At 36.7% G+C, this 24,373-nt stretch overlaps 1 protein-coding gene across 6 annotated transcripts in view; it reads left to right on the top strand.

Annotated features, from left to right (window-relative positions):
• The window catches only part of MDFIC (MyoD family inhibitor domain containing), a 95,323-nt gene extending 71,460 nt beyond the window's left edge, over window positions 1-23,863 (top strand). For 2 of the 6 annotated variants that reach the window (XM_032483651.1, XM_032483650.1), the window contains one exon: window positions 21,096-23,863. In XM_032483651.1, coding sequence (XP_032339542.1) covers window positions 21,096-21,343 — 248 coding nt within the window. In that variant the 3' untranslated portion in view covers window positions 21,344-23,863. Of the gene's footprint in view, window positions 1-10,444; window positions 10,500-11,919; window positions 12,426-21,095 lie in introns of those variants that run through there. The other 4 variants (XM_032483653.1, XR_004321370.1, XM_032483652.1 and 1 more) reach the window with 4 other exon arrangements.
• Window positions 23,864-24,373: the final 510 nt, after the last annotated feature.

The following is a 24,373-nucleotide window of genomic DNA, read 5'->3' as shown; positions in this document are numbered from 1 at the left end:
ACAACCTCCCCACTGCCTGGCTCCTTCTCTTCACCTAACACGAGCCATCTGACCCTCTGCTCCTGGGACTTAGCCAGCTTGGAGTCAACCTGTATTCAACGTTAATTAACTTTCCCTTGTGCTTTGAATATTATGTTAAGCCCAGGAATGCCTCTGCTCAAGGCTAAGAAGACCCTGAGTTAGATTTGAAATTCTATTTATAGATGATAGATTATCATAGAAACTTAGCACTCAAGAACTTGAAGATCACTTTCCTCCTTACTATATGCATCTGGATACAGAGTAGAATGACTTGTTCAAGGTCACTTAGCCCACTAGCGACAGAGTCAAGACTAGAAAATAGGCTTTAATTTTCCAGATCCTAATCAACAGGAGAATAGCTGGCTGTCTGTACCACTCTTGAAGATGGCAGGATGATCATAAATTGGAACGTCTTTGTTTTTGTGCCCCTAAGAGTGTTATTTTCCTATTGCCAGAAGCCTTGTTGAAACCAAATACAAAAACAAAAACCACCAGCAACCTTTCCTTGGGTAGTTCCGGCACTGGCCTGCCTGAATGGGCAGAGAAGGTAATGACTCCACAAAACCTCAGTTGGGCGGGGAGGTGGCCCTGATGGAGTGCAGAGGATTGGGAGACAGCTAAGAGGCGTTTTATTTTTGGCTTTTCTACAATTTAAAGTACTACAGCAAGGCTACAAAAAAAATTTTTTTTAGGGGAAAACCAGGTTTATCTGTATTTCTTATTTTAAAGTACTTGCAAATAACAAGTTCATAGGTTTTTCTTGGCTCTGGAGTTGTTTATACACTGACTGAAGGTGCGGGTATTTATACCTTATAATTTCAATGTCATGCTGTCCTGTCATTGAGACCTGTGATGGTGCCTTAAAAAAAAACAGATGGTATTAATAGATAACATGGGTGGCGGGAGAGCGATGGCGAAAGAGTAACAACGCCATCGATTCACAAGTTAATTCCATAAATAGGAGGATTTACCTCCTGTGCACAGCTTTGAAATGTGCTTTGGTGTCTCATTTCACCCTAACGTTTCCCTTGGCTTGTTCCCCTTCATCTTGCCTGTGGTGCCTGGCGGACTGCTGTGCCTCTTTGGTGGGAGCCTGGCTCTTCTATCAGTGGGGGCTGGGGGCACACATCTCAAGCGAGGCTCCTCCTGCCGGCAAGAGGCCTGTGCGTCCTGCTGGGCCCGTCAGCTGCCTGATCCCAGGGCTGTGAATACTGCCAGCTTCCTTTGTGTTTGTTTACTCCCGTGCTCCCATGCAGACCTCCTGTCTCAGGTGACCTGTCCAAGCCTGGGAGTTCTGTAATAGTCACTGATGCTAGCCTGAAAACATTCTACATGGGGACTTTTGTTCCAGTTGGTGACATTGGGAGGAGGTGAGACACACAAAATCTGTAGCTACATATGGGACAAGTTCCTCTAATATAAAAAAAACAAAACAACAACAACAAAAACCCCTAAATACTAGCTGAGCAACTCACATCAGGCGAATGAGAAAAAAAAATCCTACCTCAAAGCAGATGAGAGGCTGACACATAATGTCACCATTAATCCCACCCCTGGTACAGTGAGCCACAATCAGAAGGAAGCACAAAACCTGGAGCTTCTCTCTGAGGGGGTGAGGAGTTTAAACCCCACATTCGGGTCCCCAACTTCTAAGACCTGCACTGGAGAGACAAGCCCCAAAACATCTAGATTTAAAAACCACTGGGACTCATTTCAGTAAGACCCACAAGGCTAGGGACCGAGAAACAGCTCTTAAAGGGCTCCCGTGCTGGGCCTCACCTGTCACCGGGGACTGGTACAGAGACAGCCAATTGCAAAGTGCCAAACATTATGTGAAAGGGCCTTATTTGCTTAAAGTCAGCCTGAGGGGTTGATTTAACACACACCTAGGGGCCTACTAAAGCTCTCCTCACCCCTCTGCCACCCTCCAGCGCACTGGAATCTCCCAGTGCGAGGGATTTGTGCCCTCCTCTAGCGTCCTGATTCTTGCAGCTGCTGCCCTGGGGACACCTCTAGATCACCTGGCTCTGGTCGCCACTAGGGCTTACACTCAAGGGTCCCACAGGACTATCACCAATGGAGAAAGACTCCTTAAATGGCTACCACCCCCAGGACACAACCCGAGGCAACAGTCTAAGGAAGTCTATGAAAGAGAACTATTAGCTTATCTTCATAAGCTGCACCCTGAGAGGCAGGCTTCTAATGAAACACACATCTGAGGGCCTGCTGTAAACCTCTCCAGCGACCTCAGAGGGCAGGCACTATCTTCACGCTCTCCCTCCACTAAGCTCCCGTGCACCCGTATCTCCTGAAGAGGAGCTTTTACACACATCTGGTGACCAGTTTTTATGGCTGCCATACAGGGAATGCTCCACGATCGCCTAGCTCTGCTGGCCAGAACTTGCATTCCCAGGTCCCATGGGATGTAACAAATCGAGAGACAGTCCTTGGTGGACTAGCACTCCCAGGGCACTGCACAGACAGAAGACTAAAATGCACCCCCAGTGTGTTTGTGAACGATGCCTATTTCCTTCAACTGAGCTTTGACCTGAGGGGCAGGCTTCCGATTTGGCACAATGTAGAAGCCTACAGAGCTGCACTTGGGGACGGGTGTCCATGGGTGCCATCGTTATACCTTCTGCTTTGCTACAGATCATGGTATCTCCTGGAAGGCACTTGTACCCTTGTCTGACATCCTGATTTTGTGACTGCTACCCCGAGACTAGATTGCCTGGCCCTGGTGGCTGGTGGAACTTACGCTTAGGGTCCTATAGGAGTATAAAGTATTTGTATATTTAAAGGCTGTTGCCTGAGGGTCTGGCTTCCAATGATCCTGGCTTTAGGTGCTGACTTGAGATCCTCCTCTTAGGAACACTGATAGGTCTTGGCATAACCTCAAATACTGAGAGCCACAAGAAACAAAATAAGCTGCTTGAATAATCACAAATGTTTGTGAGACAACCAAGAACTCAGGCAGGATTGAATGGTAAGGTTCATCTCCTACCCAAGGCTACTCTTTCAAGACTGGCAGAGGTGGTGGTTCTTTCTAATGCATAGAAGAAAAGACAGAGAGTCAAGGAAATTGAAGAAACAGTAATATGTTCCAAATGAACACACACACACACACACACAAGTCCTTAACGAAGCAGAGATAAATTATTTACCTGGTAAATAGTTCAAAATAAGGGAAGAATGGATGAACACAGTGAGAACTTCAGCAAAGATAGGAATATGCAGTAGTATCAAATATGAAGTCACAAAGCTGAAGAATACAAAACTGCACTGAAAAATACACCTGAGGGATTCAACAGCAGACTATATCAAGTAGAAGGAAGGATCTGTGAACTGGAAGATAGGGCAGTGGAACTCTTCAATCAGAGTAGTGGGATAAAAAGAAAGTGAAGATAAATTAAGGAACATATGACATAACATCAAGTGGACAAACATTTATGTTATGAGGGCCCCAGAAGGAGAAGAGCGAGGGAAAGGGGTAGAAAACTTTCCTTACATGGGAAGGAAACAGACATCTAGATTGTGGAAGCTCCCAAATTTCCAAATAAGGTAACCCAAAGAGATCTACATCAAGGGACATTATCATTAAAATCTCAAAATTTAAAGCCAAGGAGAGAATCTTAAAAGTAGCAAGAGAAAAACACTTTGTTACATATAAGGGAACATCCATAAGACTATAAGCAGATTTTTCAGCAGAAACTTTACAAAACAGAAGGGAGTAGCACAATGTGTTCAAAATGCAGAAAGAAAACTTCCAACCCAGAATACGCTACCTAAGCAAAGTTGTTCTTCAGAATTGAGGGGGAGATAAAGAGTGTTTTCAGACAAGCAAAAACAAAACAGTTTATCACCATTAGACTGACCTTTTTTAAGATGAAGAGAACGGGCACCAATTAGTAAAAGGAAAACATATGAACATAAATCTTACAGGTAAAGATCAATATATAGTAAAATTCAGAATAGTCTAGTGTTGTAAATGTGGTAGAGTAATCATTTATAGAGCTACTAGAAAGTTAAAAGATAAAAGTAATAATAACTAAAGTAGTCCAACAAGAGGATGTAACATTTGTACATATTTATGTGCCAATATTGGACTGTCTAAATATATAAAGCAAATCTTAACAAACCTAAAGGGAGAAATAGACAGCAGTACAATAACAGTAGGAGACTTTAATAGTCTACTTCCATTAATGGACAGATCAACTAGACAAAAAAATCAGTATTAAAATATTGGCCTTAAATAACAGATATACACAAAACATTCCATCCAAAAGCAACTGAATACACATTCTTCTCAAGTGCACATGGAACATTCTCTAGGGCAGAGCATATATTAGGCCACAAAACAAATCTTAAGTATAAGAAGGCTAAAATCATTAACCACAATGGTATGAAATGAGAAATCAATTAAAAGAAAAAAACTGGAAAGTTTACAAATATGTAAGAGATTAGACAACATGCTACCACACAACCAATGGGTCAAAAAATAAAAAAGAGAAATTAAAAAATACCTTGAGACAAATGTAATGTAAACATATCAAAACTTATGGGACAGAGCAAAAGCAGTTCTATGTGGGACATTTACAGTAATAAATGCCTGTTTCAAGAAACAAGAAAAATCTCAGAAAACCTAACTTTACACCTCAAGGAACTAGAAACACGAGAACTAACAAAGCCCATGATTAGTTGAAGGAAGGAAATAAAGATCAGAGTAGAAAAAATGAAATAGATAAACATTTAGCTAGACTCACCAAGAAAGAGACTGACTCAATATCAGAAGTGAAAGAGGAGACATAACTAATTACAAGGGATAAGAGGTAACAATTTGGACAACTTAGAAGAAAGGGATGAATTTATAGAAACACACAACCTACCAAAATTGACTAATGAAAAAACAAGAAATCTGAACAGACCTATTTGTAAGAAGGACATTGAATCAGTAATAAAAAAAACATTGCAATAAACAAAAGTCAGGGCCAGATGGCTTTACTGGTAAATTCTGCCAAATCCTTAAAGAAGAATTAACAACCACTCTTCTCAAACTCTTCCAAAAAATACAAGAGGAGGGAACACTTCCAAACTTTTATGAGGCCAGCATTACTCTGATACCAAAACTAGACAAAGACACCACAAGAAAAGAAACCGCAGGATGATATATCCTTGATGAACAGAGGTGCAAAAATCCTTAACAAAATATTAGCTAAATGAATTCAACAATACATTAAAAAAATCTTACACCATGATCAACTGGGATTTATTCTAGGGAAGCAAGGATACTTCAATGTCCATAAATCAGTGTGATACACATTAACAAAATGAATGTGATACACTACATTAACAGAGTGAAGAATAAAAGTCATATGGTAATCTCAGTGTAGAAAAAGCATTTGACAAAATTCAACATCCATTCATGATAAAAACTCTCAACAAAGTGTGTATAGAGGGATCATACTTCAACATAATAAAGGCCCTATATGACAAGCCCACAGCTAATACACTCAACTGTGAAAAGCTGAAAGCTTTTCCTCTAAGATTGGGAACAAAACAAGGATGCTCACTCCCACTGGTTCTATTCAACATGGTATTGGAAGCCCTAGAAAGAGCAATTAGGCAAGAAAAAAACAGACGTCCAATTTAAAAGGAAGAAGTAAAACTGTCACTATTTGTAGATGCCATAATCTTAGGTATCAAAAACTCTATAAAGACACTTCAAAAAACTGATAGATCCAGACAATCAAGTCAGTAAAGTTGCAGTATTGAATAGTAATATAAAAAATCTGTTCCACTTCTATACACTAATAATAAACTATCAAAAATCAAGAAAAGAATCCCATTTACAACTGCATCAAAATACCTAGGAATAAATTTAACAAAACAGGTGAAAGACCTGTGTACTGAACACTGTAAGACACTGATGAAAGAGACCAAAGAAAATATGAATAGATGTGAAGATATTTGTGCTCATGGATTGGAAGAATTATTATTAAAATGTCCATGCTACTCAAAGCAATATATAAATTCAGTGCAAGCTCTATCAAAATTTCAATGTCATTTTTCACAGAAATAGAACAAACAATCCTAAAATTTGTATGGAACTACAATGGATCCAGAATGGCCAAAGCAATCTTGAGAAAGAAGAACAAAGCTTGAGGCATTGCACTCTTTGATTTTGACTGTATTATAAAACTACAGTAATCAAAGCAGTATGGTATCATCACAAAAACAAACATATTCGCCATTGGAACAGAATAGAGAACCCAGACATAAACCCATACATATATGATCAATTAATTTATGACCAAGGGGCCAAGAATATATGATAGGGAAAGGACAGACTCTTTAATAAATGATGCTGGGAAAACTGGATGGCCACATTGAAAAGAATGAAACTGGACCACTATTTTATACCATATACAAAAGTTAACTCAATAATTTAGACTGAAGACCTGAAACCATAAACCTCCTGGATGAAAACACTGGCAGTAAATTCCTTGATAAAGGTCTTTGTAATGATTTTTTGCATTTGACCGCACTATCAAAGGCAACAAAAGCAAAAAGAAACATGTGCGACTACTTCAGACCAAAAATCATCTTTAAGGCAAAGGAAACCAACAATAAAATGAAAAGGCAGCCTACCAAATGGGAGAAAATATATGAAAATTGGGATTCATAGCCAAAATATATAAAGAATTCATTTAACTCAATAGCAAAGAAACAATCTGATTAAAAATGGGCAGTGGTTCTGAATAGACATTTTTTCAAAGAAAACATACAGATGGCAAATATATACCTGAAAAGGTGCTCAAAATCTTTAACCATCAGGGAAATGCAAATCAAAACCACAATGAGAGACCACCTCACAACTGTTAGAATGGCTATTATCAAAAATACGAGAAATAGCAAGTCATTTGGTGAGATGGTAGAGAATAAGGGAAACCTTGTGCACTACTGATGAGAATATAAATTGGTAGTCACTATGGACAACAGTATGGCTGCTTCTGAATAATTAAAATAGAACTACCGTATTTGATCCAGCAGTTCCACTTCTGGGTATTTATCTGAAGGAACCAAAAACACTAACTTGAAAAGATATATACACCCCAATGTTCACTGCAGGATTATTTACAATAGCCAAGATGTGGAAACAATGCAAGTGTCCATCAATGAACGAATGGTTAAAGAAGATGTGGTGTAGATATACAGGGAATATTATTCAGCCATTAAAAAGAAGGAAATCCTGCCACTTGAGACAACACAGATGGACCTTCAGAACATTATGCTAATTGAAGTAAGTCTGACAGAGAAACACATACCATTATGATCTTACTTATATGTGGCATCTTAAAAACAACAACAACTAGGAGCTGTAGCTACAAGGACCAGATTGCTGATGGCCAGAGGCTGGTGGTGGGCAAAATGGTTGTAGGGGGTCAACAGCTACAAATTTCTAGAAATAACTCACGGGGATTGACTGTAGTTAGGAACACTGTGTTACAGATTGAAAAGTTCTCATCACAGGAAAAATAATTTTGTTAACTATGTATGGCAGTGGATGTTAACGAGACAAATTTTGCTGATTTTTTGCAGTGTATACAAATATAGATTCATTATGATGTACACCCGAAACTACTGTGTTATATGCCAATTCTACCTCAGTACAAATAAATAGCATCTGATATGGCAAGGGTGTTATTTTACTGTCATCACCATTGTTACCTTTTGCAGGATCACCCAAGGGGGTACTACATGGTTTTTTTTTTTAAAAAAAAAAAAAAAGGCTTTTTTTTTTCATAATATACTTTTCAATGTTTAAACAAGCACAGATAAGAGGTGAAGCTGAAAGATGAATTTTGAAATAAACACAGTTTCAAAAATAAAAATAGGAAAAAATATTAAGCTTTTGGAATAGATTTCTTAGATCATTTTTATACAAATATGTATTTCATTAAAACAGAATTTACTTTTTCATATTTTATCTTAGCTATAGATGGTATCGTGACAAATTTTAGCAGACTGTTAGACAGTGATTCTTTCTAGGAAAATGCTTTTAAGATCTAAAGGAGATTTTGTTATCCAAAAGTTATATTCAACCTTGCTATTAATTAAACTTTTTGGATTAGAGATAGTTCAACTGGCCAACTTAATAAAGTCAGCATTGGATAGGTTCAAGTATGGTTTTACTCTGTTTTCGCTTTCTAGTTTCCCGAGAAAATAAATGGATAATAGTTTAAATATGGAAAAAGATGATTATTTTTAAACCTTCTGCTGTAGCCAAACACAAGGTTGACTAACTCTTTCCGGGCAGATTTCTGCTCCACTTTTCTGCCGATTCTGTCTCTTAGAATTGCCTTCTTGATTCTCTCTTTTCAAGTGTTTGAACTATGAACAGAGCCTTTTATAAATCTCCTTAGGTTAAAATAGAATGGCCCTATTTTGGTGTGGTAATCAGAGTGAATGAAATAATGATAGGTAGAGAGTTGTAGCCTCTCTAGAATAAATATTTTGCCATCATCTTCATTGTTATCACAGTAACAGTATTTGGTTAAGTCCTTACAAGATAAATTCTTTACTGAGCACTTTATATATAGTCTCTTTTAGTCATCACCATAACCCTCTGAGGACTGTACTGTTATTACCAGCTATCAAATGTGTGATCTTAACATGTTGTAGAGATTTAGCAAACTACTACAAATAATATTTGCACCATTGATATGTTTTAGCCTTTCTTTCCCCTCTGCCCACATACTAACTTTACATTTTAAATATTTTAAGTAAACACATCTACTCACTGAGCTTACATGTTTCTTCAGGTTTCTATATAAAGCTCCTGGGAAACTAGAAGTGACCCCAATAAGTATGTTATCTTCCTAGACTTTATAAAATGCAACTCTTTAGAAAAGACTACCTGAATCAGTGCTACAGTTAAGTCATGACCAGCAATTACTGGGTCACATCTTTCCTGAGAGTACGGAATATTGATTGAATCAACCACAGATCAGGCGACAGGATAAACAAAGAAGAGAAGCAAAAACATCCCTGCTATCCACTTAGTGTAATTTAAAATATGAAGGCATCTCCCATAGGAGGAGGATGGACTCCAGGAATTGGACACATGTTAGGAAAATTATTGAGGAGGTGTGGGAGAACTGTGCTGGTTGTTTTCTAAGGTTTTAGAGTTGCTTGGGATGCAAAATAATAGTAAAGGTTATTGTTCAATTTCTCTAAGTGTGGTCTTCTTGGTGCCGCAGTGGAAAACGTAGCTGTTCTCTTTTACCTCCTGACCCATCTCACTTTCTTCCCTACTAGGAAAATGTTGAGTGTGTTTTGGCTAAGAGGCATGGCCTCGCGGGGACTGTACTGTGCCAAAGGGCTCTGTGTAGGAGGCGGACCTCGGGCCAATTTATGCAAGCAGCGGGTCATTCTAGGGCCTTAGGCCAGGGTGCTGTGCGTCCTCTGGCTTGGAGACACGCAGCTACTTGGAGCTGAGCTACCGTGCTGCATTAGTAAATATTTCCTGCCCCCATGAAAACTTGAGGAGCAGAACTCCCTGGAGATGTCTGTGTCTCGTCCCTCACAGCTGGCCCTTCACAGAGGCCAGATACTGACTTAGCCATCCTGGCTGTGATGCAGGATTACCGAAACCCACTTCTAGCCTGCTTTTTGCGGTTTGTATTGAGAAACAACGGTTGCAATCAGGCAGTATCTGGGAAGAGGAATGCCTCTTCTTCCACAGGGTGAGTCCCCCTGTCCCCCGACAGGGAGGATATGAGCCTTAGCAGCTCAGGACATGGGAACACCTGTGGGTTCTCTGCGGCTTTGACTGTCAAGCTAGAGAGTCAGGTTTGATCTCAGTTCAATTTCCTAAATGACTAATTACACATAACTGCCTGCTCATGCTCTCATCTGCCAGTGCTTTCTGGCATTTTGTTGGCCTGTTAACAACGACAATGAACCTCTATTTCTTAGTAGATAGTTTACATGATGGGGACCTGATTAAGAAAGTATTTTCAAGTATCTTAAGTGATAGGAAACGTTATTAGAGATTAGTTAAGATAAGACACATACAAATCTGCCCTTGCTCAAAAATGGGTTGTGGGTTATTCTCAGAATTCAGCGTTCTTTGCCTTCCCTGTACTCTGCTGTTTGGTGCCTTTGTTCCAAGAAATTCAAAGCAACTGTCATACCACATCTTACAAGAAGGAAACTAAAAAAAATAGACTTACTTAGAATAAGCTGAGCTTACTGTGCAAAGAGTTTTCTGATGGCTCTTAGGGTTCCTTTCACTATAACTGCTTTCCTCTTATTTTCCTAGTACTTTGGGCCACGTATGATTAGGTAAACAATTTGGGATCATCTTATTATTCATCTTATGTAGACTCATAAAGCCTACCTTCAGTCTCATTTTAAACAGAACAAAGGCCCTCGGATCAGTCACAGATACCTTCCCCAGTCATCTAAGATGCTGTGTAAGTAGGGTCCGGTTGTTACCTTCATGGTTTTGGGAAGCTAGACACTTTCCAGATATGCCAGCTGCATGGGTTTAACATTGATGACCTTTCATAGGACTCAGATATTTTGTTTGGGTTTGTGTCTGCAAGTAATTCGTAACAGTTTTTTGTTGTTGTTCTTTAATCAAATGTTGTGCTACAGATGTCCTTTGATGCTTTCTTTTTAGCTACTTGGCTGCTGGAATGTTCCTTTGTTTTCCTCAATTTAAAGTAGCTGTCAGTCCTGTGCTGAGCTCGCCTCTCAGTAATACACTGAATTGTGCAATTCTTGCTGGGCCTAGTTTGGAACAGGCATTCTTCCCAGAACCTAGTTGGCTTCTCAAAGGTTAAACGCTTTTGGCCAAAACTGTAAATATGACTGAATAAAACCATAAAAACTAAAAACCGCAAGGACAGGGGGAAAAACAATTATTTCTGACAGTGAACTACATGGATGCAGAGGACTCATCTTTTTTAAAGTTTGTTTTTCCATTTAAGCCTTCTTTGATAATTCTTACAATCCTCTCTTTGCTTCAAATAAAACCAACAACTTAATGCCCTTTTATGGTTCTCCATTCTCCGAGGGGTGGGGTGTTGGTAGTAGTAGAAACCGTAACAGCTACTTCTTCTTAGTTTAACCTTCTCTTTACCCCAGGTCACCATCAAACTACTCCTTCCAGAACACTACTGAAAACAAAAATGCTTTTGGCAAGGAATACAAGTCAGATTACTAAACTGATTTGATAGAATTTAGGGATTCAGTTTTTGGTTTGTTTCTTTTTTGTTGTCATATCTAGGTATTTCTCTACTTAAAAAGTACAGAAAATGAATGTGTTTCTGGTAGATGTCTCTGTAAATGTACCTTGTTTAATGCCACTTTAATCTCTAAAATGAATTTTGGTTTGTGGCTTCTTCAGGTGTGTATGCATTCATAGGTTTGATTTTCCAGAATAGCCCCAAGTGCTTTTCTAAGAAATTATGTACAACCTATGTTTTAAGATGATGACTATTTTTTGTAAGTTTTAAGTAAGTCTTATTCTTTGAGACTTCTGTCATTACCCTATATTTTACCAGTAAAGTTCCTATTTAATCTCTACATTGCTCCTGTTCATATAACTATGGACCTTAAGTTTTAAATTTAGATTTCTTTTGATTGAGACATCATCTCTCTCTTGGCTGTCTATCCCTCTTACATCTATTTCAACAATGGGACTGGCAGTTTATGAGTTCTCCAACTCATAGACTTTGCTCTTAACTCAAAGGCTAACATTTACAATCAATCCTTCATTAAAACTAAATTTCAGAAATCATCTTTAGAAGAGAAGGGGAACATGAATCAAGGCTGAAAACAGACAAGTCAGCAGAAATCATTTGGATTTATAACTGATCTTCCCCCCAGGAAGATGAAACAGGTGTTTGAAGACGCGGCCCATCCTGCAGTGGCTGTGGAGCATGCTGAGTTAGACCATGGACTACGAAGGCAAACTGTGTGGGTTCTGACCCTGGCTCTCCTACTTCCTGCCTCTATGACTTTGAGCAAATTTCCTAAGTTTTCCCTAAGTCTTGTAAAATGGGAATAATACCATTACTGCTTCTTAGAAATATTATTTGAATGAAATGAATTAATATTTGTAAAGAGCTTAAAATGGAATTTAATACAAAGTAAGTTTCTTAGGTTTTTTTTTTAAAAAAAAAAGTGATAAAAACATCTCTTTTCCTAAGATACCACATTTCTTAATTAATAAATGCTCTTTCTTCATTAATGGCAGGCTTCTGATCCTATATAAAATCATCACTCATATCTATTAAAGCAAACAGATATAGTAATGGGTTAATATACTTGAAAAACAGGGTAACCACAAGTCAGAAGCATACAACAGAGTCACAAAAACCAAAAAGAAACCAAGATAATACAAAAGAAAATTATCAAACCACAAAAAAGAAAAAGAAAGGAACAAAGAGGAAATAAATCAACTGGAAAACTAAGTTCAAAATGGCAATAAACACATATCTATCAATAATTATTGTAAATGTCAATGGACTGAATGCTCCAGTCTAAAGACACAGAGTGGCAGGCTGGATAATAAAACAAGAACCTACAATCTGCTGCATACAAGAGGCCAACTTTAGGGAGAAGGACACATATAGATTGAAAGTGAGAGGATGGAAAAAGATACTTCATGCAAATGGAAACAACAAGAAAGTAGGAGTAGCAATACTGATTTCAGACAAAATAAGACTTAGAAACAAAGGCCATAAATAAGACACTATATAATGATTAAAGGAGCAATACAAGATGAGGGCATTATACTGGTTAACATATATGCACCCAATATAAGAGCACCTAAATACATAAAGCAAATACTAATAGATATAAAGGGGAAATTGATAGGAACACAATCATAGTAGGACAGATCTTCCAGACAGTAAATCAGTAAGGCCAACAGAGAAACTAAATGACACAATAGAACAGTTGGACTTGGTTGATATTTTTAGGACATCATGTCCCTCTCAAATAGAATATATATTCTCTTCAAAAGCACATGGAACATTCTCTAGGATAGATCATGTACTCAGGCACAAAAGAAGCCTCAACAAATTTAAGAGGACAGAAGTTATTTCAAGCATCTTTTCTGACCACGATGCCATGAAACTAGAAATCAACCACAGAAAAACAAAGGAGAAAAAAAAAATGACAGCATGGAGATTAACAACATGCTCTTTAAAAAACCATTGGGTCAATGATGAAATCAAAGAAGAAATTAAAAAATACTTTGAGACCAACAACGATGAAAACACAACCACACAAAATCTATGGGATGCAGCAAAAGCAGTCCTAAACGTGAAGTTCATAGTGATACAGGCCTTCCTCAAAAAAGAAGAAAAATCTCAAATAACCTAACCTATAACCTAAAAAAAAAAAAAAAAGAAAAAGAACAGCAAACAAAACCAAAAGTCAGCAGAAGGAAGGAAAGGAAGGAAATAATAATGATCATGAAGGAAATAAGTAAAATAGAAAAAACAATACAAAAAAGTCAATCAAGCCAAAAGCTGGTTTTTTGAAAGAGTAAACAAAATCGACAAACTTTGGCCAGACTCATCAAGAAGAAGAGAGAACACAAATAAACAAAATAAGAAAGGAAAATGGAGAAATTACAACCAATACCACAGAAATTACAAAATATTACAAGAGAATATTATGAACAACTATATGGAAACAAATTGGATAACCTAGAAGAAATGGACAAGTTTTTGGAAACATACAGTCCCACCAAGACTGAATCAAGAAGAAATAGACCACTTGAACAGACCAATCACTAGAAATGAAATAGAATTAGCAATTAAAAAACCTCCCTGAAAACAAAAGTCCAGGACCAGATGGCTATACTCGAGAATTCTACTAAACATACAAAGAAGAACTCATATCAGTCTTTCTCAAACTCTTCCAAAAGATTGAAAAGGAGGGAGTACTCCCCAACTCATTCTATGAAGCCACCTTTACCCTGATACGAAAACCAAAGACACTACGAAAAAAAGAAAACTACAGGCCAATATCACTATCACTGATGAACATAGATGCAAAAATCCTCAACAAAATATTAGCAAACAGAATCCAACAGCACATGAAAAAGATCATACACCATGATCAAGTTGGATTCATCCCAGGGACAAAAGATGGTTCAACATACACAATCAATGTAATACACATATCAACAAAAGAAAGTACAAAAACCACATGATCATCTCAATAGATGCAGAAAAAGGACTTGATAAAGTTCAACACCCATTTATGATAAAAAAAGAAAAAACTTACCGAAGTGTGTATAGAGGGAACATATCTCAACATAATAAAAGCTATTTATGACAAACCTATAGCCAGCATAGTACTTAACGGTGAAAAACTGAAAGCCTTCCCACTAAAATCTGGAACAAGATAAGGATGCCTACTTACACCACTTCTATTCAACATAGTATTGGAAGTCCTAGCCACAGCAATTAGGCAAGAAAAAGAAATAAAAGGGATCCAAATTGGAAAAGAAGAGGTAAAATTGTCACTATATGTAGATGACATGATAATATATATAGTAAACCGTAAAAGCTCCACACAGAGACTACTAGAGGTGATAAAAGAATTCAGAAAAGTAGCAGGATACAAGATGAACATACAAAAATCAGTTGCATTTCTTTACACTAACAATGAATTAGTAGCAAAAGAAAGTAAAGAAACAATCCCCTTTAAAATCACATCCAAAACAATAAAATACTTAGGAATACACCTGACCAGTGAGGTGAAAGAATTATACAGGGAGAACTACAAAACACTGATTAAGGAAATTAAAGATGAATTAAAGAAATGGTCTTGGATTGGAAGAACAAATGTCATTAAAATGGCCATACTGCCCAAGACAATCTACAGATTTAATGCAATCCCTATCAAATTACCAGGACTTTTTTTTTTTTTTTAACAGAACCAGAACAAATGATCCTAAAATTTATATGGCATCACAAAAGACCCAGAATTGTCAAAGCAATATTGAAGAAAAGGAACAAAAGCAGGAGGAATAACCCTCCCAGACTTCAGACAATACTACAGAGCCACAGTAATCAAAACAGCATGGTATTGGTACAAAATCAGACATACGGATCAATGGAACAGAATAGAGAGTCCAGATATAAACCCACAGACCTATGGTCAATTAGACTTCAACAAAGGAGGCAAGAATATACAATGAAGAAAAGACAATCTCTTCAGTTAAGTGGCATTGGGAAAACTGGATGGCAGCATGTATATCAATGAAGTTAGAACACTCCCTTACTCTTTACACAAAAATACTCAAAATGGCCTCAAGATGTAAACATAATACATATAAATATAATACAAGATATGATAAATCTCGTAGAAGAAAACATAGGCAAAACATTCTCTGACGTAAGTCTTAGCAATGTTCTACGATAGTCTACTCAGGCAATAGAAATAAGATAAAAAAATAAACAAATGGTACCTAATTAAACTTACAAGCTTTTGCGCACAGCAAAGGAAACCATAAGCAAAACAAAACAACCTAAAGAATGGGAGAAAATATTTGCAAATGATGCGACTGACAAAGGCTTAATTTCCAGAATACGTAAACAGCTCATACAACTTAACAAAAAAAAAAACCAATCCAAAAATAGGCAGGGGATCTAAACAAGCATTTCTCCAATGAAGACATACAAATGGCCAATAGGCACATGAAAAAATGCTCAATATCATTGATTATCAGAGAAATGCAAATCAAAATTACAATATGGTTATCACCTCACACCAGTCAGAATGGCCATTGTCCAAAAGTCCGTGAATGATAAATGCTGGAGAGTCTGTGGAGAAAAGGGAACTCTCCTACACTACTGATGGGTATGTAGTTTGGTGCAGCCATTGTGGAAAACAGTATGGAGATTCCTTAAAAGACTAAAAATAGACTTACCATATGATCCAGCAATCCCACTTCTGTCATATACCCAGAGGGAACTCTAATGTGAAAAAATGCATGCACCCTAATGTTCATAGCAGCACTATATACAACAGCCAAGACATGGAAGCAACCTAAATGTTCATTGACAGTTGACTGGATAAAGCAGCTGTGGTGTATTTATACAATGGAATACTACTCAGCCATAAAAAATAAAATAATGCCATTTGCAGCAACATGGATGGACCTAGAGATTGTCATTCTAAGTGAAGTAAGCCAGGAAGAGAAAGAAAAATACCATATGGTATCACTCTAAAAAAAAGAAAATAAATCAAAAAAGAAAAAAAAGAAAAAAGAAAAAAGACACTATGAACTCATCTACAAAACAGAAACAGACTGGTAGACAGTAAAAACAATCTTACGGTTACTGAGGAAAGCGGGTGGGAAAGGATAAATTTGGGAGTTTGAGATTTACAAATGTTAGCCACTATATAAAAAATAAGATTTTAAAAAGTTTCTGCTCTACAGCACAGGGAACTATATTCAATATCTTGTAATAACATTTAAGGAAAAAGAATATGAAAACATATGTATGTATATGCATGACTGGGACATTGTGCTGTACACCAGAAATTGACACATTGTAACTAACTGAACTTCAATTAAAAAAAAAAAGAAAGAAATTACACTCTGTTATAGAAGATAGTCTAGAAAAGAAGTGTTTCATCTATTTAGTGCTAAGAACTTATTTTTAGTAAATAAAGAAAATGAAAAAAATACTAACTGTCTTGACTTCATAGGTAGATTTTGGCTAAAAGGAGTCTGGAGAGATTCTATTCTTGGCTGAAGTCTTCTGATTCTTGTATGACAATTCTCATTGTTTAAGATCTGGAAGAGATTTTGATTCTCAAATGAGTATTTTCTATGAGCGGCAATGAGTTGGTTAGTTGGAAATGTCACTCTCATTCTGAGGGCCTCGATTTTACACCATTTCACATTGTCTCTCCTTCCTGATTGCTTCTTGGTTTCTCCTCCCTTTCTGTATGTCGGAGTGGCTGGAGTCCACTTGTTTTGAATCAGACACTAGAACTCTTTATTTCCTTCTGCTGCTGCCTCTTGTTAATGCTGCCTCCTTTTCTTTTCACTGACTCATTTGCCAGACTTGTCTATCTCCCACTTTACTTCCTCACCCATATAATCCCGTATCTCCAGCTAAAAACACGATTTGATTTAGGTTTCTCTTCATCCCTTCAAACTCTAAGGTCTAAACATCAACTCATCTGTCTCTTGTTATTTTAAGTACAAAAAGCCACATAGAGAAGACAATCACATTTGACAAAGGACAGAGGTCTTGACTACAGGAAGAACTTTTACAAATCAGTAAGAAAAAAACAAAACAAAACAGGCAATTCAATAGAAAAGTGAGTGAAAAACATGAATACCTGTTTCAAAGAAGAGGAAGCACAAATGGCCAACATGAAAAGATGCTCAAGCTTCATAGTAAACAAGTAAATGCAAAGTAAAACTACCATGAGATGTAATTTCACACTCAACTAATTGGCATATATGAAAATATGACAGTTTCAAAGATTGGTGAGGATGTGGAACAACAGGCATTTGCATACTTGGTTGGTGGGAGTAAATTCTGGAACAATCACTTTGGAAACAAATTTACTGTTACCTAACTAGATTAAACATATGCATATCCTGTCGTCCGATGAGTCTATTGCTAATTATTTAACACGTGTGCTCTAGGAGACCTGTACAAACTGTTTCAGATATTACTGTTTCGAATAGCAAAACAATGGAAATGACCAAAGTATTCACAAGTAGGATGGATAAATAAATTACAGTGTGTATTAAATCAACAGAGTACTATACATCTGGAAAATAAGTGAACTGTAACTACGTGAATCAACAAGGGTAAATCTGGAACACATAATATTAAGGAAAAAATGCTACTCATGGGAATTCATATGATACCATTTCCTTTCTGATCAGTTATGTAGGGATATTTACATATTCACTGTTATAAAAAGTACAGTGAAAAGGAAGGGAACGATTCACTCAACATTCAAGACAGTGATTATATCTCAGAAGAGGAAGATGTACTTAGGAAGGGACCAAAGGAAGCTTCAAAGATATTGTAACCCTCTATTTCTAAGGCTAGGTAGGGAGGCCATTCTTTCCCCTTTAAAATTAATAGATCCGTTACATATACTTCTATGTTTAATGTATTTTGTGGTTAATACATAAAGAATCTAATGCTCAGTAACTATACTTAGGGTTTTAAAAATATTCAGTTAAAGGTTCCTCGATGCCAAGTGAGTTTTGTAGGTTCTCCCTCTCAGTCTTGAAATAAAAGCATTCCACAGTGGAATACAAAGTTAAGGTTAGACATGTTATTAGAATTAATTAATATGGGTATTTGTTTGAAGGCATGTTGAACACAATTTTCTTAATAGTAATAAAAATAATAAAGCTAGCTTTTTATAACATTTCAGATATTTTATACATCATGATTAAAATACAATCCTGGAAAAGTTCTATTAAACAGAGACATATAAGTTATTAGGATAAATACCTAATTATAGGAAGAATGTAGAAAGAGGGAAACTACAGATACTCTGTAGAAACCCAGAACTTTCCAAGGCTATGAACTTGGATCCATGTAGTTGATTTCACCGTTATCCTGATATGGTTGGATAGAGTAATACCCCTCCCATCCATGGTTTTTCTTTCTGTAGTTTCATTCACCCACAGTCAACTGCAGTCTCAAAATATTAAATGGAAAATTCCAGAAATATATTATTCCTAAGTTTTAAATTGCAGGCCTCTCTGAGTAGCATGACGAAATCTTGTGACGTCCTGCTCCATCCCACCCAGACCGTAAATCATCTCTTTGTTCAGTGTATCCCACCTGTTCGTCACTTAGTAGCCCACCTTGGTTACCAGACCAGTTATTGTGACATTGCAGTACTTGTGTTCAAGTGACCTTTATTTTACATAACACTAGCTCCAAAGGGCAGGAATAGTGATGCTTGCAATTAAAAATACGCCAAAGAGAAGCTGTAAAGTACTTCTTTTAAGTGAAAAGGTGAACATTCTCAACTTAATAAGGAAAAAGAAAATGTATGCTGAGATTGCTGAAATCTACGCTAAGAATGAATAGTCTGTGAAGCTGGGAAGAAGGAAAAAGAAATTAGTGATAGGTTTTGCTGTCACACCTCAAAATGCAAAAATTACAGCCACAGTGCATGATAAATAGTTAAGACGGAAAAGGCATTAAATTTGTAGAAGTATTTTGAGAGAGAGAATTTTGAGAGAGTAATATTAAGAGAAATTCACATAACTTTTACTAGAGAATATTGTTGTAATTGTTCTATTTTATTATTAGTTATTGTTACTCTCTTTGCCCAATTTGTAAATTAAACTTTATCACAGGTGTGTATACATGTAAAAAAAAAAAAAATAGAGCACGTTCTGTACTATCTGAGGTTTCATGCATCCACTAGGGGTCTTAGAACCTATACCCTATAATAAGGGAGGACCACTGTGCTACTAAAAACATTAGGGGAAGAGGGAGAGAAACCCACAGACTTCCAACTCTGTGATCTTCTTCCAGCTGCTGCATAGACCATTGTATGTGAGAAAGGGCTGGGCACTGAGAAGAATGGAAGGAAAGACTGATGTGTTCTTTTAGACTTTCATTCTCCAAACAAGTCTGAAGTTTTCTTTTTGAGTTCTTTTCTAACCTCACCCCCACTTCTTGCCATCTGGCATATAGAGTATGTATTTCCACATTTTCCCTTTACAAAGTTATGGATTCTCTACAAAGTTAGAGACTACAGAGAAACTAGGGGATGTTCAAGGAATTGGGGAGTTTATGATGCAATACACAATTTGATGAACGTCCATCAAAGGCACTCAGTTTTAAAGCCAAATACAGAAAACACACAAATCATGTGACAGTGGGATGGGGATAGAGATTGTTCTGTACAGTTGCTGTTGTTGGAGGCAGAATCCCCTCCTTAAAGCTTGCATTGTGCAAGTTTTTTTAAAAAAGAAAAAGAATAAACACAAACCCTGAAATAATCCTAGTAAAAACTGACAAACATTTCTCAAGTTAGTCAAATGTCTTATAACATTGGTCTTAAAGTATTTTATTGCATGTGTTTTAAGTCCTCCAGAAATAGAAGTTTTCTTCAACTTCTCCTCTTTCCCAAAATTCTGAAGGAAAGAAGTTTAAAATATGGTATACTAAATTTATTAGATTGTAATCTTTTTGATTTCTCACTTTTTATATCAATTTATGAAGTTTGTTGTTTAGAGAGGCATCCTTAGAGATGTGTCAGGAAATATCAGAAATGTAAAGTAGTTTGCCACACAGGAGGTGGGAAGGTAATGTTACTTTGTCATTATTCACATTTGCTAAGTTACAAATCCTTTTGTTAGAAATAGGCAGAAGAACTGTTTCAGAAAAAATGACTGGAACCAAAGAGTCTCACTGTTTTTCTTTAATTCTGGTGAAACCGAAAAAATTTGAGATCATGAAATTGAGTCAGTTTTAATGGAAAATAAAAATGTTGATCCACATTTAATGGATTCCAATTTAACTGTTGACTGAATTATTCAGTAATACATTGAATATATCATATTTAAATTTTTCCTTGCAATTTTGGAGCAGCTGGGTGGAACTGAAGGAAATTTCTGTTTTCTGAAGGACTCTGATGTTGTGGAATCATTTTACAAAGAGCAGCAGGATCTAGGGAGGATGGATGAGAGGCACAGAGAAGTGGAACTTAGGACTTAAGACCCCACTGCTACTTCTGCCTAGTGCATGTAATACTCTCACCCCAAGCGTACGTGCGCGCGCACATGCAACTACCATTTTTTTTGTTTGTTTTTCGAATGCAGTGTCTACTTCGTAAGACTGCTCATCTAGAATTTAACTTGTTTCTTTTTGAGCTTCCTGTCCACAAAAGATTTCTGAGACTGCATGCTATTAGGTTCTGGATTACTGAACTATTTTCACCAATGCTTATTATTCAGTACATTAATGATTTATCTATTTTGTGTCCTTTCTTTTTCTGACAATGTGGTCTCCTCCCAACTGAAAATGAAGATTGCTGTGTCCACTGTATCCTGGCCTGCTTGTTCTGTGAATTCCTGACCCTCTGCAATATTGTCCTGGGACAAGCTTCGTGTGGCATCTGCACCTCCGAGGCCTGCTGCTGCTGCTGCGGAGATGAAATGGGAGATGACTGTAACTGCCCCTGTGACATGGACTGCGGCATCATGGATGCCTGCTGCGAATCGTCGGACTGTTTGGAAATCTGTATGGAATGCTGTGGAATTTGTTTTCCTTCATAAATATTTATCTTCCATTTGTGTTAAAACTGGAGAGTGTTTTAAAACTTTTCTTTTAAGGGGGAAGAAAAGCACATGGTAAGTCTCATCTAACAACCCAGGATTTGCACTGTTAACTCATTATTTTTAGTAATCTCTGAATGCCTTTTTTTTTCCTCTAACCAAATCTACATGGTTTAATATGTGAAATTTTAACTACTTTTAAACTTAATAAATTACAATGACTGAGGGACATTTTCACTAAAAAAAAAAGGGGGGGAAGAAAAAGAAAAAAAAAGAAAAAACTGGTTCTTTCCTTTTATACTCATTTCTATGTCTTTTAACCATGCTTAGGAGCCTCTTGCTCCAAATATCTTACATCTCAGTGGGTATTTAACTCAATTTATGTTTGATGATTAACAATGGTTAAAAGTAAGCATTCTTGAAAGTAAACTTTGGGAAACATGCCCACACAGTCATTGGGACCCATTGTTGACCTCCCTGCTCTGTCCTCCCCCCGGTCATCAGACACTGAGCGCCTACTGTCTGTAATCTCCTGCTGCACCGCAGAGAGGCCTGTCATCCAGCTCCCATCCAGAGGAGCACGCACAGGTTAGCAGACGAGAGGCCTGTAAAGAGTGAGCCAGTCCACAAGGCATACTGAAGTGAGGCTGATGAGACAGAGGACCTCAAAAGGCTACAGGAATACACCGAAAAGAACAGCTCCTGTCTACTGGAATATTCAGAAAGCTTCAAGGAGAATGTGGCATTTGAGGAGGCCTCTGAGGAGGAGTGATTCATCTGCTGCTGGGATGAATTAGCTTTAGGACCAGGTTTTAGGTGGCCAGTCTGAGCTGCGTGTGCCCTTAAGCAGTTACAAGAAAAATGCCTTCCATATGTAGTTTCTTTAGTTGAAGCTGTACACCTTTTTTGAAACTATAAAATTTAAATTAACTAAAAATACGCATTTTTCACATATAATTTAGATGTTATGCTGAAGTTTTGATAAAAATAGAATGCTATATTAAAATAGCTATATTTTATAAAGAATGTGGAATACTTTTAACAAACTGCATTTAAATTCAGAGATGTTTTTATATTAAAATCCCAGCATTGATTTTGATTTGTTCAAAAGCTTTCCTTTTTTTTTTCCTTTATGGAGAGCTTTAAGTCTTTTTTCATGGGTTGTTTGGTTAAGAAACAAATCAGAAAGAAAACAAACATTCTATTTTATAAACACAGTCTTCAGTGGAAACCACTCCTTCCAATGCAGTGGGAGTGAGAATCTTCACATCCACGACTATGACCAAGTTTCAGTATTGTAGTTTTATATTAAATTAAACCAATATGGCAGGTCATAAAGATTCTTAAGTGTAAAGAAATAAATCAGTTGCAAGACTTACTAGAGTTACTAAGGACACAGAGACATTGTGTGGTGCCGGGGAGAGTAGATTTTCATACTCCATGCTCTCCTACTAAGTTTGAGCTCCCGAGATTGTAGTTTAGCCTGATTTAATGTAATTTCTTCTAGAAATTTTGAGAGTATACTTCTGGATTAATAGTAATTTTCAGTTCTTCCAGTTGAGCACCAAGTTGATAGTAAAAACAAATGCATGTTTTTAGGAAGCCTTTCAACAAACAAACAAAGGCTTTTAAGAACGATTTTAAACCTCAAGCATGGGTATGTCACTGATCATTTCTCCTTTGAGATGAAACCTAGTTTCTGCTTATATCATTACTTAAAGGGCTTAAAAAAGAAAAAAGCTAGCAGACTCTTGAATCCCCTTTTCAGTACTCTACACACACACACACACACACACACACACACACACACACGGTTAAATTGTTGGGTTTAAATAGAATTCTAGTAAACAGCTGTCTTTCTCTTCCTTGTCTAAAGAGTGTCTTTGATGTAACAAATGAAACAGAAGAACACCTTTCTACTATTTCAGAGTAGCCAGAATCTGAATATTTACATATACCTAAAGTTAACTTACGCATATATGTTAGGATGTAAGAGTATTAACTTTGTATTGACATATAAAGCCTTCTAATGACCTGGAATCATTAAAACATCCTTTTTGTCCTGCCAACGTATTCAGCCAAATTGTTTCTCTAATATTTAAGTGTATTCTGCTACTAGTTGCCATGAAGATATTAGTACTTTTAAAACAATGTTTCTCTGTAACAGAGAGCATTCACTGATAGCAGAATTTTATTTTCGTATTTATATTCAGTGTACTTTCCCACTATTGTCTACTCTGCAGTCATTCCATAAAGCACCTTGTATGATTTTTAAAAAATAAGTGAAGAAAACAAAAGTAGGCAAATGTGAAAGTAGTTTCAATATATATTTTAGAATTTCTCTGTGTAAAATGTTTTGTTGACTCCTGGCTGTCATGACTAAGTGCTGTAGTTTACAGTTATAGATTTGGTCTCCTTTTAAATGTGGAAACTTAATCTTAAATATTTTTAAACTGGACCTGTATTATCCTGAATATTATTTTGAAATAAAAAAGGACTTCTCTGTTGTCCTTTAGCATATTTTCTGTCTAACTGATACAAGGATATTTAAACAAATTCAACTCTAATTTAAAACCTGAGGTTTCTTTTTTGTTGTTACATCCCCTTCTGAAGATCTCCTAGTGTCCTTGTGTAAAATCACATGACTCATGCCCATAAATGAACTGTGAAAGATTCATATCACTTTATACTGCAAATCACAGTTAACTTATGATTTTTCAAAACAGTTTTCTTTTAAAAATTCACAATAGGTAAAAATCCACGTTTTATACTTTTTTTTTTTTTTTTAGTATTTCCTTTTATCTGTTTGTTTTGGAGTTATCTCCCACAGTCCAAAAACTAAGGCAATATTTATATATGTATGCTGAGGTTAAACACAAAAGATCTATGGAATTGTGTATTAATTAGATTTAATGAATTTCACCCAAAAGTAAATCGTCAGAAGTAATATCAACTAGGATTTTTAGCAGCACAATGTTTAAGTTTATAGTAAATGTTTTAGTATTTAACCCCCATGATGCTGAGAGAGAA

The sequence above is a fragment of the Camelus ferus genome, chromosome 7 (genome assembly GCF_009834535.1).
Source record: "Camelus ferus isolate YT-003-E chromosome 7, BCGSAC_Cfer_1.0, whole genome shotgun sequence".
Taxonomy (NCBI): Eukaryota; Metazoa; Chordata; class Mammalia; order Artiodactyla; family Camelidae; genus Camelus; species Camelus ferus.
The sequence above is the reverse complement of the archived record's forward strand: the minus strand, read 5'-3'. Positions and strand labels throughout refer to the sequence as shown.